This window comes from Apium graveolens, chromosome 6, assembly GCF_009905375.1.
Source record: "Apium graveolens cultivar Ventura chromosome 6, ASM990537v1, whole genome shotgun sequence".
NCBI classification, from domain to species: Eukaryota; Viridiplantae; Streptophyta; class Magnoliopsida; order Apiales; family Apiaceae; genus Apium; species Apium graveolens.
Window position 1 is genome coordinate 90409480 of NC_133652.1, and position 20758 is coordinate 90430237.

The 20758-nt window shown below is 36.3% G+C and overlaps 1 protein-coding gene across 1 annotated transcript; it reads right to left on the reverse strand.

The window, feature by feature from the left end:
* Positions 1 to 481: 481 nt before the first annotated feature.
* LOC141668277 (uncharacterized) lies at positions 482 to 19049 on the reverse strand. The gene is made up of 6 exons (XM_074475089.1): positions 18701 to 19049; positions 18035 to 18194; positions 12541 to 12728; positions 11055 to 11178; positions 1156 to 1286; positions 482 to 911 (listed from the first exon to the last, which is right to left on the reverse strand). Exons 1-6 carry the CDS (start codon positions 18953 to 18955, stop codon positions 774 to 776), a joined length of 996 nt encoding a protein of 331 aa, XP_074331190.1. The 5' UTR covers positions 18956 to 19049; the 3' UTR covers positions 482 to 773.
* Between the last annotated feature and the right edge of the window lie 1709 nt (positions 19050 to 20758).

Here is a 20758-nt window from a genome sequence, read left to right on the forward strand (position 1 = left end):
TAAATTCTATAATTATAATATTTAAAATTGATTTTTTCCTGTCATAAGTTTTTTGGTTCAACATGTTAAAATGTAAATAAAATTTTAGTACGAAAATACATATAGGTCCATTCCATTCTTATTAATTGGATTAATATTATAATACTAATAATCTTAAAAATAAATCAGTTTATTTTGTTTTTAATAGTAATACATATTTTTTAAGAGTTTGACTACTAATTATATAATTAAAATATGTTGGTGTTCTTAATATAAAAAAATAATATTTGTATTATATATAATATTATGTACGATATGATTACTAATATTTATTTGAATAATATAAATAAAATTTAAGAGACATAATTAATAATATATGTTAATTTTACATTAATATATTTATTTGCGGTTGCGTCCAGGAAGACCGAACAGTGAACCTAAACAGTGGCCCGTGAGCTTGTTTAAACAAATGTAAATGAGGTAAAATCATATTAAGGGTGTGTAAGAATAAATTTAGGGGGTGCATTTATCACTACCCTTAAAATATGATAATAATTTTCAAACATGACCTCTGGATATACAGTTCCTCTAAATTTCATATGCAAAACCAATTTCACAAGTCTTGAATGCATACTATAATGAGAATCAAGTAGTGTCTGAGAGGTCTAGAGTTCGACTATCATCTTTTCCTCCACTGTATACTTACAGTTGTATCTTTACAAAAAAAAAAGAAGAACTTTAGCCTATGATGAGCAAGAAATTTACATGACTTCCAAAAGCCTGACCCTTCAAAATCAAGAAGTGATGTCAGTTGGATCTGCAAGTGTTAATTTGACGCCTTCTTCGAATCTCATCGGAGAAAAACCTAGTGTTTGTGTCAATTTTTTGATATCCATTGATATGTCGGCAGGGGACTTGACACCGCGATTAATCTGAAAAGCAGATACTGCTGTGTTAATAAAAGTGTTAAATGAGTATGGCCACATGAGTGTTTTAGTGTATCCTATCAGGTCGGGTCACAGCCAAGCAACTAACCACACAATTAAGAAAAGTATAATGATTGAGAAACCAAGAAATTTATATAATAGGGGATGACAACAGAGCAAATATATACAAGTATATAACCAGTACACAGAAATTTTTTAACATAGGGTTTAACTTTTAAGGTAGACTTACTGTTGAAGCAGATACTGGTTTGAGCAACGATGGTTCATAACCTCTGACAGCTGCTACAGTCTCGGCCATTTGGAGTCGTGATAGCCTGTCTGGTCCCCCAACATTTAAAATCACTTGCATATGTGTACCATCTGGATATACCACAAATGCAAAGTGTCAAAACGAATATTAAAAAATAAATAAATTAAAGGAACAATGGACAACTTGTCAGAAAAAGTATAATCTGAACAATGGATTGCTAAGTAAAAGAAACATGGAACGGACTACTTTATAACACATGCACAACAGGTCAGTTAACTGATAGTCTAGTGTGTTTTCACTAACTTGGTTAATGCAAGTTATTCAGTGGTTATGTAGTGCAAGGATAGTGAAGTAATTGTCTACTTTTTACTTAAACTCATTACAGAAAAGGCTATTAAATTAAGCTCCAGCTCCAGTCACTTATAAGTATACTAGCATTTTGTATTATTAGACACCAATAACAAACAGTCTAACACTTGAAATCGGGCTCCATTTGTCAAAAGGTATAAAACGAAATGGAAATAGCAAAAATGGTATAGCATCTCCGGTTTAATTTAAACAAGCTAGCAACATCATTTGAAATGGTGCATGTTATTAGAAAATAAAATCAAAAGATTGAACACCATCTGGGATGGCGTTCGGTAAAGTAATTTTTTTATTCCTGTTTTCCCTCCGTTTGGCAACTCAAAATGCTATATTTTCGGTGATTCGGGGTCCATTTTCAGTGAGTTAAAAAATGTGATCTGAATACTAATAGTTTTAATCTATTTGTTGGATATTAACATACTGTTGTACTAATTTGAAACAAACCAGAAAAAGCGAAATTATAATATTAATACGTAAAACATTGTCATTTTGAACTCCGAAAATGACTCGCAGAGCTGAATCTCTTTAGAACTAGTTTGCGGAGGCATGTTGAGAAGCCTATAATACACGTTTTTTCATAATTCATTTTGAAACTTTTTAGCATGTATTAAAATATTAGCGTCCTACTTTGAAAAACAAGAAAAAGCGAAAGTCCGATATGCATAACTATGCTAATATGAGATACGAAAACGACTTTTGAACACTAATTTCGTATCAACAGATAACATTACATAACGATTTTTGTAACAGCATAACATGAAATTTTTGGAAACATTTTCATTTATATTAAAATGTTAACGTCCTAAACTAATACACGCCAAAAATGTTGAAAATTCAATATGTATAAGTATCATAATTTCAGCTACGAAAGCGACTGTCAAACATTCATTTCATATCTTTTCCCTATGTTACCCGGACTCTTCATTTTACCTTCGAGTACCCGTGTCCGACACTCGATACTCGGACATAAACACTCGAATTTGGACACTTGTTTTAAGCCAAAAACATGTATATTTTTCAAAATGTTTTCGAGTCAAATACTAGGACACGTGTCCATATCGGACACCTCTAGCTGAGTCTGAGTAACATAGTCTTTTTCAATTGAGTATGCTAACATCAAACATTCATTTCATATCTTTTTCAGTTGAGTATGCTAACATTTAATCCTAAATGTATAACTATGCTAACATATTAGTTACTTCATAACTGAAGTTGCCGCATGAAGATAATGTCCTTCTTTTCAATTCAATAATTGCATTAAAGATTATATATGATAGAAAATGGATTGTGGTCACGAATCAATTAGTTCCCGGACTATTTTTGGTGTTTTCGGTTTAGGTAAGCAGTTAACAAGCTAGATAACAGAGAAATAGAGAGATAGAGATTGAAAAGTTTCCAGAGATCAGAGTTAGATGTGAAGAGAAACTTAAGGAAGAAGATCTATATCTAAAGGGAGAAACACAAGAGAGAGAATTGCGGAACAAGTTTCATTTTAATATATTCATTTTTCACCACAATTAGAACAATACACTGGCTTATATAGTCCAGCACAACACATAACAGCAACACATAACAGTAATGAGCATATTACCCTTAATGATATCACACATATACTACTACACTCTGCACATATACTACTAATCCCGACACACTGTTAATTACTTAATATCACAAACTACTACTGATTAATATTAATACTCATATTAGTATATGTCAATCCTGACAAACCTCTCTCCCTAAATGCAACCATGTACTCATGGTGGACCATGCATTTCCAGCTTTTCACTTCTTCCAATAGTTGCTGAATATGTAAAATTCCAGTAGTACTAGTACCACCATGCATTTTCACAGGCTTATAGTATATATCCTCCTGGATCAAAGATGGTTATTAAAACCCTCTCCTGGAAACATCATGATCTTCAATTCGCCTTGCATTTTCAAGGTTACCTAGTCTCAGCACAGTGCACATGTATGGTATTACAATCATCCAAGTTCCCACTGAACAAACATATTGTTGATTTATTTAATCAACAATATTATTAAACTAGTCACTCGTTTTTCGAGTGCTATGGCCTTTGCCTTGTAATTCATCTGAATTCCCAATCTCAATAATGAACTTCCTTTGCCACTGAGAATGTCATAAATGTTAGAAAATGAAAAGTTTGAGGCATGTTTTAGACATGTTCTTGATGTAATTTCCTAAAACTAATTGTTGGAGGTTGATCCTTGATAAATGTTACAATTGTTGGAGGTTGATCCTAAAGTTACAATTATAAATCAAGTTACTAAATCAATTATAAACAATTGTAAATTAGACTAAAACTAATTTACTAAGTCAAGTTCAGAAATTTCTCAGAAAGTGCTCATAAGGTGTTCAAGTGTATTGTTCTCAGCTTTTCTCTTTAGATCTGTTGAAATTCTGTTGATGTTAGAATTAGAATTGAAGATGTTTATGCCGATTGAACTCGTTCCTAGCTAAGTAGTTGATTCTAGTTGTTAAAGGGGGAGAAATATCTGTATTGAGAAGTGTGAGTAGAACAGGTGCTTAAAAGTTAGAGGTATCGTAGTGTTGTTATCTTGACTTGAAGGTGTTTGATATAAAGTCTGTGAGAAATGAGCTATTAATTGGAGGAAGATTTTTCGGAAGCTTCTCAATATGGAACATCGAGAATGATGCAAAAGAATTTACAAGGCCGTATGAGGGGAACTGAAGAAAAAATTGACAAGTTATATAAACAGATTGGATTGCTGGTCCTTGGAATGAATAAGAGGAATGAAGGCAAAGAAGTAGTATATGACCTTCATGAGGAGGAAGAAAGTTATAAGGAAAATGTTCCTGAGTTTACTACTTAAGGCATGTTCAGAGATCCTGTACATGCTGCACTGGAAAGGCAGAAATTAGTGCAGAAGAATGTGAGAGATGAGTCTGGATTTGCTGGACAAAATAAGGAGAACGCCAAGGAAACTCAAAGTCTAAGGAATCTCAAACTATCATTTCCTGTTTTTAAAGAAGGTAGTGATCCTCTGGAGTGGCTAAGGGACTATGAGGAGTATTTTGCTATATATTTAGTGTGTGATGGTAAGAAAAGTGCAATTGCAGCTATGCACCTTAGTGGGATTCCTAGGTCATGGTATAAATCATTCATGATAGGAAGGAATGGAGTCACTTGGTATCAGTTCTCAGAAGCTTTCATAGCCAGGTTTGGTGAACTAGATACAGATCTTGTCTTTGACAAGTTCAAAAGACTGCACCAGACCAGTTCAGTAGAAGAATACTTTGATGACTTTGAAAGAAGTAGATGTCAGGTGTTGAAGAAGATTCCAAGTTTGACTCTGGAATACTTCTTGGAAAATTTCATTGGAGGATTACAAAATGACATCAAAGGCATGATCAGGTTGCCGAAACCTAGTACATTGGAGCAAGCTCTTAAGTTGGCCAGATATTATGAGCAGAATTTGCATAATCAACCAAGGAAGTACAACAGCTATGGAAACAGCTATACGTCTGGTGCTAGCTCTACAGTCACTGCAAAAGCAGCTGTTGCAAGTAATGGTGCATCTGCTAGTATCAAGTCACCCTTACTGATCCAGAGTAAGAGTCCAGAGGTGGAATGTTACTTATTCTCAAAGAGAGGAGAGGAGGCAGAAGGGGTTATGTTACTATTGTGATGAGAAATTCTCAAAAGGCCATGAGTGTAAAAAGCCTCAAAACTTCTTAATGAGGTTAGAGATAGAAAATGAGGAGTATGAGGGAGCACCTAAGTTTGATGAATATCCCGATGATACTAATGAGGATTAGCAAAACAATGAAATCTTATTATCAGCTTTAAAGATGGAGAAGAACAGCAGGAAGCAACCCTTACAATTTAGAGGAACATGTAATGGAAAGGAGGTTAAGGTGTTGATTCATGGTGGCAGTACTTTGAAACTGGTCTCTACAAGGTTATGTGCCAATCAAGGAATCCAAACAGAAGAAGTGACTCCAGTGGTTATCAAGTTACCAAATGGAGATAGCCTAAGCTGTTCTACTAAATGTCCAGACTTCACCTTTCAGATAGACCAGGAGAAGTTCAACATTGAAGTCTGGAAGGTGGAACTAACAGATTGGGATTTGATATTGGGAGTCGACCGGTTGGCCAAACTTGGGGAGTTCCAATGTAACTACGGAACTCAAACATTGAAGTTTGTATGGCAGGAAAAGGAAGTAACACTCAATGTTGATTCTACTTTTGAGTTGAAAGGAAGTTGCCATAACATGATAGTAGTTACTCTTGTATGGATGGAGCAGCTTATTGAAAGTTATGAAGATGATGTGGACATCAAATCTATCATTGTTCAAGTAATTGTAGTCAAACAAGGTCCACAACAGTACTACTTAACTCAAGGACTACTTCAGTACCAAGGCAGATGGGTGATTGGAAGTAAAGGCGGTCTCAGGAAACAAGTCTTTGAGGAGCTGCATTGTAGTGGGGTTGGTGGTCACTCTGGGAACAGGGCCACCTATAAAAGGAACAATGAATACTTCTTTTGTCCCACTATCAGACAGGATGTGGGTAGATGGATCAGGGAGTGTGTGATCTGCCAGGAGGTTAAGGGGGAAATTGTGAGGACACCAAAGTTACTGCAACCCTTGAGTATACCTCAGGAGCCATGGAGGGAGATAGCAATGGACTTCATCACCGGACTACCTAAATCTCAAGGATTTGAGGTCATATGGGTAGTTGTGGATAGATTCAACAGGTATGCACATTTTGTGGTCTTACAACATCCCTTATCAGCTAAGGGATTGGCTCATAGTTTCTTTGATCACATATACAAGTTGCATGGACTTCCAGAATCCATTGTCAGTGATAGGTAGAGGTGACCAGACGATCGGGCCGGCCGTGTCGTGCCGAATTTCTGGCGAGCCGATTCAGTTACCAAGTAACTCGTGAACGGCACGTAGAAGTGAACGAGCCGAGCCGTGCCGTGCCGGTTTGATAAAACGATAACCCGGGATCGGCTCGTGAATTAGGCGGGTTATCCAAATTAGGCGAATTCAGCGAATACGAGCCCGTTCGTTCGTTCAGACGAGTTAGCCGGTTAACCTTATATTATGTAATGCTTACAGAATTACACGCTGGACAGATGATATAAATATTGTATAAACAAATTGCAACTTTGCAAGTGGCAAGCAAAACAATGCTTTTGGTCCACTACTCTCCCACTTGGTTTTTTTATTTATTATGAATGTACATGTCTGTGAGTGTGAATACCAACTTGGTAGAATTGAATTGTCAAGTCTGTTGTGAATTGTGATTCACTCAGAAATTGATAAATATATATTACAGCTAGAATCAAAATTAAATATTTAGATAATATTTAAATGGCTGAATATTTTGTCAGTTATAATAAAATTCTGATTCATAATAAAATAACATTTTTATTATGTTCGATTATTAACATTTTCAATTTTTAACACATTTTAACATTTCAACATTTTAATTTGATCAAATAATAAAAACAAATTTGTTATTTTTAAAAACAAAGTTTGTTTTGCAAATAAGTGACTATATTACTGAAGGTGCAGAAAGAAAGAAACTATTTTTGCAAATAAGTGACTATATTCTGTGCAGTGCAGTGTAGTGAACGTTGGAAGAACAGAAGCGCGTGGCAGGGACTCGCGGGCCGAGCCGGTTAACCGCGGTCCGAGCCGTGCCGGTTCGTGCCTGTGAGTTCTGTAAGAATTTATCCGTGCCGGGCCGGTCCGGTTCCGGGCCGGCGGTTTCCAGCTTTTCTATTCGTGTTCGGTTCGTTATATTTACCGGTTCGAGCCGAATATTGAATCGGCACGTGGCAGGGCGACTTTTACGATTTTCCGGCGAGCCGAATGGCGAACGGGCCGAGCCAAACCGTTCGTTTGGCCGGCTCTAGTGATAGGGACAGTTCATTCATAAGTGAATTCTGCCAGGCCCTATTCAAGATCTCTAGAACTAGATTGTGTATGAGTACAACCTATCATCCTCAATCTGATGGTTGTACTGAGCGAGTCAACCAATGTTTGGAGCAATATTTAAGGAGTATGACTAGTATAACACCAAAAAAATGGGCTTCTTGGCTGACCACTGCGTAATGGTGGTACAATACTACTTTTCATACAGCTCTAGACACTACCCCTTATCAAGTTGTGTATGGAATTAAACCTAGGCATATTCCTGGCCAAGGTAGGATTCATACCAATCTTCTCTGGAGGCTATGTCAACAGAAAAGCAGCAGCAGTGAAGTAAGCTCAGGGAACTATTGGAGACAGCTCAGGTTAGGATGAAGAGTTATGCTGACAGCAACAGGTCTGGGAGGGTTTTTGCAGTTGGAGATTGGGTTTACGTGAAGTTGCAGCCCTATAGACAAGTGACAGTGGCTATAAGAAAGAACTTGAAACTTTCTGCCAAGTTCTTTGGTCCATATGAGATCCTAGAAAAAATAGGATCAGTGGCATATTAATTGGGACTCCCTAAGACCTCAAGAGTGCACCCTGTTTTTCATGTTTCTCAGTTAAAAAAAAAGAGCTGTGGGTCAGGCTAAAGTGCACAGACAACTTCCTCAAGTTACAGAGCATGGCACTTTTGATTTGAGCCCCTTGAGGAAGCTGGACAGTAGAAGTGTGATCAAAGATCATAAAGTTCTTTATCAGGTGTTGGTTCAATGGAAGGGGTGCAACACTGATGAAGCTACTTGGGAGGATGAAGACTTACTCAGGATCAACTTTCCCGACTTTTCTTTTAATCCATGAGGACATGGTGATATTTTAAGGAGGGAATCTCAGAATCTGCAAGTAGTAGTATATCAGATTAGTAGTAAGCATTACTTAATGAGGAAGTAAGGGTAGTTAGTAAGGGTAGTTCAGTACTTTTACAATTTACCAAGTCAGTGATACAGAGCTTATAAATAGACTCTTTAGTTGTAATGTGCCAATATTTCTACATATGAAAAGGAATTAGTTTCCACCAGATCTCTCTCTCTAAACTCTTTCTCTCTATATATAATAGAATTGTATCTTCTTCTTCAAGCTATTCAATTCTCTGTGCTTTCTCTCTCTGTTCTTCATCTGATCTCCCTATTTCTACTTAGATTCTAGTCTATAATCTTTGTTTGTTTACATTCCTAGTTCTCATAAATCAGAAAATCACAAAAATACTAAAAAACCCTAAGTCAGAAACCCTAGTTCCTGACAAGTATACAACTACTAAGGCATGTGGGTGTGCATGGTGTTATTGTGTGCCTCGCGCGCGCACGCGCGCCGCCGCCTCGGCTCGCCTCGCCACGCCACGCAACGCCACGACTCGACTTCAAGAACAATCGTTGTTGAGCATTACGTGACTGTGAACGAAGTGCTCTGTGTTGTTATATCATGAAAGTGATATTGCTGCAACACAGCGTAAGTGGGACAATAATTACGCTGGGACAATAATCTTTTCAAGAACAGTCTGGTCTTCTTGAAGGCTAATAAAACTTCTGTTAGAGCTAAGTGTTCTATTCTCTCTTTGTCAATTCAGTTACTGATTATATATTGTTGTTTCTGCCTTCGTATTTTGTTTCGTTACTTGGTTATTTGGCTGCCCTTGTTAATCCTGATTATCGCGTAGTGTTAAATAATTACCCAACAATATCCATAGTTGTTCTCTTGTCTGAACATCCAAACTTAAATCCTTCCCCACCAACTGATATTTTCATTACATTCTCTTCTAGTTTCACCTCACCTTGCACATATCTTGAACTTAGTTTTAACACCTTTTGATTCTTGTTTTGCTCCCGACCACATGGAGCAAAGATAAGCATATAATTCTTGCCAAAATTGCTAGATCTCTTACAAAATCTGTAAGAAATTGCAGCTGTTAAGGTATCATCAGTATCTGTTTTGGAAAGGAAAGCCTCATCAATGTCTTCCATTTTTGTAAAAGTCATTGAAGTTGTATGCTCCTCAGTAGGCTGTTGCTCACCTTTGTAATCCGCAACAGTTCAACTGTAACCTTGTTCTTGTACAACTTGAGGGACCACAACTTCATGCCATAGATGTGTATGCAACAATCATGTATCCTCTCAGTTTGACCAGCTGAGATCAGCAAGTTCCGAAAAGTGTGGAGTTTCATCCAACATTATTGAATTCAAATCATTTTCAGCTTTCACTTCTTTAGTTGAAGAAGGAGCACCAACACCAATGTCTATTAAAGTGCACAGAGCATAACTGCACCTTCGAAGGCCCCTGGCAGGGAGATATCACCCATCCTATTGACCAGTGTCTTAGGTACTCTCAACATGTTAATGACATCCATATCGCAAGTAATGTGACCCAGATAATATTTCCTCACAACATTAACGATTCCAAGTTGTGCGATTCCAAGTTGTGGATACTTGAAGCTCACCTTAACACTATATTGAGTGAGCATGACTTATGCTCGTCACTTCGTGAACAATGTCAAACAGCTCTTTAAATGTTATTCCCAAAGTTATATAGTGCATTAATTAAGGATTGCAATAATGGTTTATATCATCATCTTTTCGAACCATAGACCATTAAGACACTAACATAACCTGCCAACTTTAGATGAAGAATTAGTGTTTGAAGATTATATGGTGTTTGAGATGGTGCGTGAAATGTTGTTTCAAGAATTATAAGATGTGGATAAAATAAAATCCTAACATATGGTTGAAAATCTAAAGAATATGATCTTAGTGGATAAAATAAAAATTCAAACATGTGGTTCAGAAAGCAGTAATCCAATATGGACAAAATGCAATCAAATTTTTATCATACATTATCTCCGGTGCAATTATTGAATTGAGAAGAATGACATTATCTTCATGCAGCAACTTCAACAATGAAGTGACTAAAATGTTAGCATAGTTATACATTTCGGACTAAAACTTTGGCATATTCAACTGAAAAAGATATGAAATGAATGTTCGACAAGCTTAAACTAGGATAGTTATACATATCGGATTTTCAACATTTTTGGTCGATATAAAATTAGGACGTTAACATTTAACGAAGGATGAAAATGTTCAAAAAAACATTTTATGGTATTACGGCAATCGCTATGTAATGTTATCTATTGATACAAAATAAATATTCAACAGTCGTTTTCGTAGCACAAATTAGCATAGTTAGCACAAATAGCATAGTTATTATCGGATTTTCGCTTTTTAGGCTTGTACCATAGTAGGACACTAATATTTTAAAACGTTTTAAAATAGATTATGAAAAACATGCTGGATTTTCGAACTAGTTTAAACGAAATTCAACTCCGTGAGTCATTTTTGGACCTTAAAATGACAATTTTTTGCATATTACAATTTCGTTTTTACTGGCTTGTTTCATAAAGTGTAATATATCAGTTGTCTGTCACAAGAAAAAGGTTGCATCTTTGGCCAAGAACAAAAGTGCTACTTTACATAATAGCATCAGACCCTGAAGTTGCAGTCTGAATATAAATACAGCATATATATAAGTAAGTATAAACTCTATGATTACATACCTGCAATCCATCTGCTGGTTATTGTTTGTATGATGGTCACTACATCCTTAATAAAGACAGGGCAACGGAATTCATCATGAAAGAGATCAATTTCATTTCCTTTCGCAAGAAGACTATCAATCCACTGCAATCATAACATATTCAGAAATAAGACTTTCCAACGTCAAATGTAGCATACATTTGCTATTTTAAAGTCGAACTTTATTTGCTGGATATAGAAGAAGCATCTTCTCCAGTTTACAGATAGCTAACTTAAGAAACAACAATCAGTGTATTTAATTTTGTTCATCTCACCAAACACCACTATGATTCTTGCCTTGTATTACAAAGTTATAAACAAAGGCTACCCACTTTCATCCTCGCTTGTAAAAATCAAAGCAATTTTACAGATCGATGTCCTTCGTTAAAGAGACGTAGAGAAGAAGGGAAACACCGCTCTAGGCTTAACAAGTGAGATGTATTATGAAGGGTACCTCAAATGAGCAACAAAGATTAGAATAATAAAGGGAAACAAGCTCTAGGCTTACCAAGTGAGATGTATTATGAAGGGTACCTCAAATGAGCAACAAAGATTAGAATAATAAAATAAAAAGATACAGAAATAGAAGAAATTAGGAAACATGTGAAAATTGGAGGTAAAATAAAAGGGATGAATTTGGAGAAGCAAAGAGCATCAAGCCTAGTGAAAATCGGGAGAGAAATAAAAATGAAGATAATCCGAATAGAAAAATGAAGATACCATTGTAAATCAATTCAACAAGAACCCCTGACACAAGAAAAATACTCCCTCCGTCCCACTGGGATGTTTACATTGGGGGACAATGGATCGCCACGCATTTTAAGGCTCCCGTAAAACATGGTTCCCTAAATAATTTTAAATATTTTTTCTTTTAAATAAAAATATAATGTTTAAACTTTTATACAGAAAAAGAAATTTTTTAAAAAAATATAGAACTATATTTTATAATAGCCTTAAAATGCGTGTCAAGCATGAGGCAAAAGTATGTAAAGAATCCAGTGGGGCAAAGGGAGCAAGAAAAAACATGACCAGAGTAATATCTAGTATTCTATTTGAACTATGTCCAACTACACAAAGTATTATTGTTTTACATAGGTATTGGAGTTTTGCTCTTTTTGTCCATCTAAATAAACCTGAAAAATTATCTCTCTACTTCGTAGTACTTCACCAGACAGGCTAAAAAAAACATGTAGAACTATATTTTATAATAGCCTTAAAATGCGTGTCAAGCATGAGGCAAAAGTATGTAAAGAATCCAGTGGGGCAAAGGGAGCAAGAAAAAACATGACCAGAGTAATATCTAGTATTCTATTTGAACTACGTCCAACTACACAAAGTATTATTGTTTTACATAGGTATTGGAGTTTTGCTCTTTTTGTCCATCTAAATAAACCTGAAAAATTATCTCTCTACTTCGTAGTACTTCACCAGACAGGCTAAAAAAAACATGTCTTTCTGCATATATACCTGAACCGGAAGTGACTTGTGCACAGGTGCAGCAGTCTGTGGCCCATATATGATACTGCTTCTCAAAATAGCAAAGTTGGACCAGTTCGCAGATATAAAGTGCTCTGATTTCACTTTGGACTTGCCATAAACATTTACAGGAGCAGTCTCATCCTCTTCCTTGTAGAAGGATTTTACCCCTTCATAAACTGCAGTAAAGCAGCTTCACTTTCAATCAGCAACTACAAGAGCTGTACTTTTCAAATTATATTCTATAAATATTTCCGGAATAATGGCAAGTGAAGCATTTACATTCTTTACAGGAGATAGATTAGAATACCACAAATTTAGGTAAGATTAACATTTCTAATTCCTATGAAAATAATTATTAGTGTAAAAATTGTATTTCCTTATCTCTCATTGATGTATAGTTTGTACAATATATAGCAGAGTACATGAATAATTACGGGCACTATTACAGGAGCTAGTATATGTGAAATAAACTGGTGTAATTACAGAATCAAAACAGACCCTAAACTAAAGCTATATTTGAATTCAAATAAGAACAGACTTAATTGTTGCTGTGATTTAAGTGATGTGCTGATTTTGTGGAATTGCCTTGACATCCCCCCCGCAAACTGGACGATCCTTGACGGACAAGTTTGTGAGTAAGAAGAAAATGTCTGCGCTTGTGGAGAGGCTTGGTAAGTAGGTCAGCGGGTTGATCGAAAGATGGAATATAGCACACACGATGACTACGAAGAGCAACTTTCTCGCGTACAAAATGGTAGTCTAGTTCAATGTGTTTGGTACGGGCATGAAATACCGGGTTAGAGGCCATGTATGTTGCACTTAAATTATCACAATGAAGAAGGATAGGAAATTGTGGCTTAACTCCAAGCTCATGCAGTAAGAAAGCTAACCACGTGGTTTCTGCACTAGCATGTGAAAGGGCTCTATATTCAGATTCGGCGCTTGACCGAGCAATTGTAGGCTGCTTTTTGGAACACCAGGAGACCAAATTAGTGCCAATATAACAAAGATATCCAGTGGTTGATCTGCGAGTTTCAGGACAGCCTGCCCAATCTGCGTCAGAATAGGCACTAATGTATGTGAGTTGGCATTGAGGACTAAAGAACATACCATGATGAAGAGTGCCCTTGATGTATCGAAGTATGCGCTTCGCAGCAAGTAAATGAGAGGTGCGTGGCTGACTCATGTACTGAGAAATTGAGTTAACGGCATAGGAAATATCAGGACGAGTTATCGTCAAGTATTGCAAGGAACCAACAAGTGCCATAAAGGCAGTAGGATTGGCAAGTATGTTGCCATCATCAGAACTAAGAGTTCTTTTTGCCGACATGGGAGTAGTGACTGGTTTAGAGAAAAGCATGTCGTGCTTTACTAGAAGATCATGAGCATATTTAAGTTGGCCAATATGAACTCCGTCATCCTGAGAAGTTACTTGTAACCCAAGAATATAATGCAAAGGTCCTAGATCTTTGATGTCAAAATCACGACTAAGTACATGAATGAACTGGTCTAGAAGTTTATCATCGCTGCCCGTGATCAGAATGTCATCAACATATAGCAGGAAGTAGATTGTATGGTTGTTATGACGAAAAATAAAAAGTGAGGGATCAGCTAAACTTTGAACAAAACCAGCTGCTTTGAGAAAATATGTCATACAGCGAAACCAGGCACGAGGAGCCTGTTTGAGACCGTAGAGTGATTTGTGAAGTTTACAGACATAATGTGGTCTAGATGGATCGACAAATCCAGGGGGTTGTGCCATATAAACATCTTCTTTTAAAAATCCATGTAAGAATGCATTTTTGACATCTAGTTGTCGAAGCGCCCATTTCCGAGAAACAGCAAGACTGAGGACTGTCCTTATTGTGGCAGGTTTGATAACAGGACTGAACGTTTCTTGGTAATCAATGCCTTGTTGCTGATGAAATCCTTTGGCAACAAGCCGAGCTTTATGTCTCTCGATTGTGTCGTCCGAATTTCGCTTGGTGCGGAATACCCATTTGCATCCGATTGTGTTGTGAGATGGTGATGGAGGCACAAGAGTCCAAGTTTGATTCTTCAATAGTGCATTGATTTCCTCTGTCATAGCATTGCGCCAAATTTCATGCTTAGAAGCCTCTGAATAGCATGTTGGTTCAGAATTTTCAATGGCACTTAAGAGAGCTTGAGGAAGAGGATGTTTTACTGTTGTTTCATGACGTTTATTCTGCGGAAGTGTGCGATCTTTGGAACGAGTTATCATCGGATGTTGAGCAGGTGGAATACGGGCTGTTGAAGCCTCTGTTGTTGGGTCAGGTTCAGTCGTCACTGATTCTGGAATTGAATCTGGATTAACTCTATTGCGACGCTGATAGGTGAGGACAGGTGGTGGATTTATGGAAGTTGGGGCCTGATTTGGTGTTGTTGAATTGGAAGATGGTAGTGATGATGTCTTACCAAAGGATTGAGACACTTCATTATTGTTGAAATGAGACTCTGTAGATGGATTAATGTGCCCAGGATTTGCTGATCCTTCTGATAGCCTTAGAAAAGAGGATGGGCCTGGTAAAAGAGCAAATTCCAAAGGACGAGGTGCCTGTTCCTGCATGTTTTTGTAGGGAAAAGAAGTTTCGTTAAAAATAACATGCCTAGACACATAGACACGACCAGCTCTAGGGTCAAGGCATCTATAACCCTTATGTTGAGGACTGTATCCCAAGAAGACACATTCTATACTTCGACTAGAAAATTTATCAGAGACATAAGGACCAAGATACGGAAAACAAGAACACCCAAAGACTCGAAGGAAAGTATATGAAGGATGACTCCCGTATAGACGATGATGTGAAGAATCCCAATTTAAGATAGAGGTAGGACGAAGATTAATAAGATAGACGGATGTAAGAACAACTTCCATCCAAAGCTTGTGTGGAGCACCAGAAGTAAGTAGAAGGTTACGGGCCATGGTTGCAATATGACGATGCTTTCTTTCTGCTAACCCATTTTGTTCAGGTGTGTGAGGACATGAGAATCGTTGTTGAATTCCCAAAGAGTTGCAATATTTGGTGAATTCATGATTAACATATTCATTTCCATTGTCACTTGGAGAAATTTAATGGTGATGCCAAAGAGATTTTGAATTTTTGCAACTAATTTCTTAAAGTGAGAGAGTACTTCATTTTTCCGATGCATTGGACATATCCATGTATAACGAGAAAATTCATCGGTGAAAAGAACATAATACTTAAATCCACGAGTGGAAGAGGTAGATGAATACCATACATCACTATGAACAACATAAAAAGGTGAATCAACATAAGATTTATTGTATTCAAAAGGTAATTTATGGGACTTGCTAAGAGCACATTCATGACAAAAACTACGAAAAGAAATTTTAGAACCAATACTTGGACTTAAACGTGACAAGACGGATGGCCAAGACGATTGTGCCAGATGGAAGAGTGTATAACAGCGAGGGCTTGTGGACTGGAAGATGTGTGAGATAACTTAAGCGGATATAACCCATCTTTACAAGGGCCCTGAAATAAGAGACGGCCAGATTGTAAGCAATATATTTGATAAAAATCAGGGGCAAAAAGAAAGAAGATTTGATTATCTTTTGTAAAACGAGCAACAAATAACAAATTTTTACGAATAGAAGGAATGTGAAAGACATTTTGTAATGTAAAATGAGAAGATCTCAAGGATATTGGTAGGTTACCAGTATGGGAAACAGACATTGAGTTCCCATTACCCATATAAACATTATGAGGACCACTATACTCTTCTAGATTGTTGACAGGCATGGCGGTCATATGATGGGTCGCTCCAGTATCCGGGTACCAATTTGGATCAGCAGCAAAATGAGCTCCTGCGAAGGGTGCAAAAGTGGTTGGGCCTGTGAACCTATGGGGGCATTGTTGTTGTCCGCGCTGGTTTGTGTGACAATTAGAACACCAAGTTGGAGCCGGACCGAGTATTCCACTGGATGGTTGAGGATGAGGAGCCCAACTCGGAGAAGCGTAGGGTCTAAATGTAGAAAATTGTTGCTGATGGAATTGTGGTGATGAGAAATTGCCCTTTTGTTGTATTCCGAAGTTGCGCCCTGAATAATATCGCTTGGACCTGTTGAAATTTCGACCATTTGAATAATTATTGCGGCTATTCTGAGCTTGATTTTCGCGACGGGCATTAGTTAAATGAAACAAAGCAGTTGCTGTCCCTTGATCTTGGTGACGTTGTTGGGCATCAAAGGCTAATATTCGAGCGCGTAGCTCAGTAAAATTGGGAAGAGAAGAGTGTTGCGAGAGGGCCGTTCGAAGCATGAGGTAGTGGTCCAAGTCCATGTAGTGTTGCAAGTACTAAATCTTCATCAGAGACTGGCTTTTTAATAGCTGCTAACTGGTCAGCAAGTGACTTAGCATGGCAAAGATAGTCATCAATTGATTGTGAGCCTTTGTTGAGCTCAAGTAATTGAAGCTTGAGGCTAGATGCACTAGCGGCAGAACGCTGAGAGAAGTGGCTGGCTAGGCAGTCCCAAATTTCTTTTGAGGTATCAAAGCCAATTGTGAGCTGGGAGACACTTTTAGACAAAGAAGTAGTGATGAGACTGACTATTTGCTGATCTACAATGAACCATTCCTCATATTTTGGGTTGGAAATTTCTTTTGCTGGTGCAGTGTCGGTAGCAGCAGTCATTATGGTGCGAGAAGGTTCTGGTATAGAGCCATCAACATATCCCCAAAATTTGGCACCATGAAGGTAGGGCTTGATTTGTCTCAGCCAAATTAAGTAATTTGTTTCAGTTAGTTTGGTGAACTGAGCTGTGTTTTGAGAAGGGAAAGAAACATGTGAAGAAAATACAGAAGCCATGATAGAAAAGTAAAGAGATGATGGGAGAGGGAGGGAGGTAGAGAGAGAAAGAGAGAGAGAGAGAGATGATCCTAGGCTGATACCATGTAGAAATTGTATTTCCTTATCTCTCATTGATGTATAGGTTGTACAATATATAGCAGAGTACATGAATAATTACGGGCACTATTACAGGAGCTAGTATATGTGAAATAAATTGGTGTAATTACAGAATCAAAACAGACCCTAAACTAAAGCTATATTTGAATTCAAATAAGAACAGACTTAATTGTTGCTGTGATTTAAGTGTTGTGCTGATTTTGTGGAATTGCCTTAACAATTAGTGTGCTGATCTTGAAACACTTTGAATAAATAAACCACAGGCCCTCAGCCGACCTAACATTTAAATCGACACAACCTCCTTATCACTAGTAAATTAGAATAATATAAAAACACACCTATAGTAGAGTAGGAATTTGAAAGAACTATACTATAATGGTTACAACCTAATGAGCTCCTACCCTTAAAACGTATACTGACATTTGTTCTTCACATCAAATAATTTGTATGAATATACACTTGTTCCTCGATTATAGAACAAATCTAAGTGATAAAAAAACATAAAGCTGCTCTCTTCTTTGTTAAATGTTACCATGATCGGTGGAAAGATGAATGAGAAGAGTGTTGTGATTGCCAAAGCTTAATAACCATTTGACAAGTGCAGATGGAACATTAACCGACATTGCAGTAGCAGGATCTATCTCACAGGCACTAGGAGCAGAAAGTGCAGCACAATTGACCACCACATCAGGCTGAAAATGCCAAATTCACAAACATAACAACAAACTAAAAAGTAAAAATAAAACACACACAGAACCCATAAAATTCTAAACTTTTTAAGTTATACATCAAATAATGAAAATCAGAAACATACCCAATACTAAAGATAAAAAAAGGGAAAAATATCAAACTGATCACTCATTTCATCCAAATATATCAAATAGGTCATTACTTTCCAGTTTGACTCAATTTGGTTACCAGTTTGAAATTTTGTATCAAATTAGTTATTTAAAAGTTAAAATTTTATATCGATTTAGTCATCGGAAGATGATTTATTTGATATAAAATTTCAAATTAATGATCAAATTGAGTCAAACTCAAAAATAATGACATACTTGATATATTTGGACGAAAAGGGCGACCGACTTTATATATTTCCAAAAAAAAAAGAACTAGTAACAACTAATTAAATTGAAAATAGAGCAATAATCAAGAACACCAATAACAAAAAAAATGAAAGTAAATTAATAAGGAAAACCTGGCCAAATGTTGAGGAGATAGCATGAAATCCATCAACATTTTGTAAATCAAGAGGGAAAGTGAGACAATCGGAATGAATGGCTTCGAGTAATGGCTGAGGAGGAAGAGTTGAGTGATGAGTAAAAGCTAGAATGAAGGGTTGCTGAATGGGTGTATTATTATTATTTGATAATTGTTGTAAAAGATGCTGACCCAGGTACCCTGTGCCTCCTATTATTAATACCCTCTTCTTGTTGTTGCTATTGCTGCTCATTTCTGTCTAGTTGTCTGATTTATCTCCTGGTTTGACCCGTATGATTTCAATCTGAAACTTGTATGCAGGAAGCAGGAATGGGTTTGTAATATCCGAATCCAATCTGTTATGTTATGTTTTGATCCGGTTTGGTTCGGTTTTTTATATTGAAAATAAAGATTAATATCTGATTTTTCGGAATTTTTAGGATTTCGGGTCATTTTCGAGTTTAATTCGGATATTTTAAAAATGATTAATTAAAAATAAATAAATTTGCATTATTACGAATATGTTATGCTCCAGTACTATTGTCTATATTTAGTTGGCTAAATTGATTGGATATAATTATTTTTTCCACGTTGTATAAATGCTCCAATAATGTCCGGTGTAACTTAGTTAAGTAAAATTATATTCAAGGGCAAATTTGATTCAACAAATATAGTTAAGGTTGAAAGATTATCTACATTTTTTGCTAAGGGGTATTATGGATTGGAGCGATTCAAAATTTACATATTATCTATACAGTGTAATTTTAGCTAATGGATCTACATCATTGGAGATACTCTAACACATTTTTATTAAATGGTAAAAATACAAAAGAAGTACTTGTCTATGAAGGATTGATGCAATGACTGAGGTCTTAGTTTAATAATATAATAAATTTAATAATCAACATTTTTATATAATTTAATGTTGTGCAAGATATGTCTGTAATATAACAAGACTAAGTCAAATTGACTAAGTAAGTTGTATGATAATATAAGTTTGCATTTTGTATTGTATTACTCGAGTCTGTAAAAGTGTCAATAGATTAGATTGGAGTATTTTTCTGTAAACAGTCTCAAGCCTAAGAATAAACTCTAGAAGAAGATCATGAAGATTATGCCTCAGAGAAAGTGTGAAGAAGTTTGAAGTTGAATAAATCTGTTTTGAGAAAAATATTATAAGTCAAGAAATCTACAAGTCATATATCAAGTCATATAGAGAAGTCATTCGAGAACTCCAGAATGACTTATCGACAAGTCAAAAACTAGCTTATAGTAAAGTTTCAGAGATATCGACAAACCAAATGAAGATATGAAGATTGGAGATATCGACAAGTCAAGTTATCATTAGAGATCTCAGAGATATCGACAAGTCAAAAATTAGCTTATAGAGAAGTCTCAGAGATATCGACAAGCCAAATGAAGATATGAAGATTGAAGATATCGACAAGTCAAGTTATCATTAGAGATCTCAAAGATATCGACAAGTCAAAATGTATATAGAGTTCTCTGAGATATCGACAAGTCATTTTTGCAATAGAGAATTTAGAGATATCGACAAGTCAAATTGAAGATGTGAAGATCGGAGATATCGACAAGTCAAACTCTCATTAGAGATCTCAGAGATATCGATAAGTCAATATGCCAATAGAGATTTCAGAGATATCGACAAGTCTTTTATAGATGCAGAAATTTAGAGATCTCGACAAGTCAAGTTCTCTTATAGAGAATCAGAGACTTCGATAAGTCAAAACAACTATAGAGAAATAAGAGATCTAGATAAGTCATTATACTTATCGAGATGTCGATTTCTCTATATAACAAACTGGAAATCTTGATGTAAAACTCAAGTACATAATGCAGACCAGTTAAAGATCCAAGATTGCCAATCAACAAATAAATCAATCACTGATTTGAAAAGTCTACAAAAAGCAGTTTGAAGAGTACAAGATCAAATGCCAAGATTAGCTGACAAAGTAAAGTCACGGACATGCACGATTTGTAAAAATACACTAAGCCAGAAATAGAAAGTTTTAGTTAACAACATGTGTTTACTGTT

Coding starts and splice junctions, on each gene's coding strand:
- LOC141668277 (XM_074475089.1), bottom strand. CDS start 18,955: ATGAGCAGCAATAGCAACAACAAGAAGAGGGTATTAATAATAGGAGGC. Junction 12,729..18,034: donor TCATCTTTCCACCGATCATG/GTAACATTTAAC, acceptor GCTTTACTGCAG/TTTATGAAGGGGTAAAATCC. Junction 912..1,155: donor AACCAGTATCTGCTTCAACA/GTAAGTCTACCT, acceptor TCTGCTTTTCAG/ATTAATCGCGGTGTCAAGTC.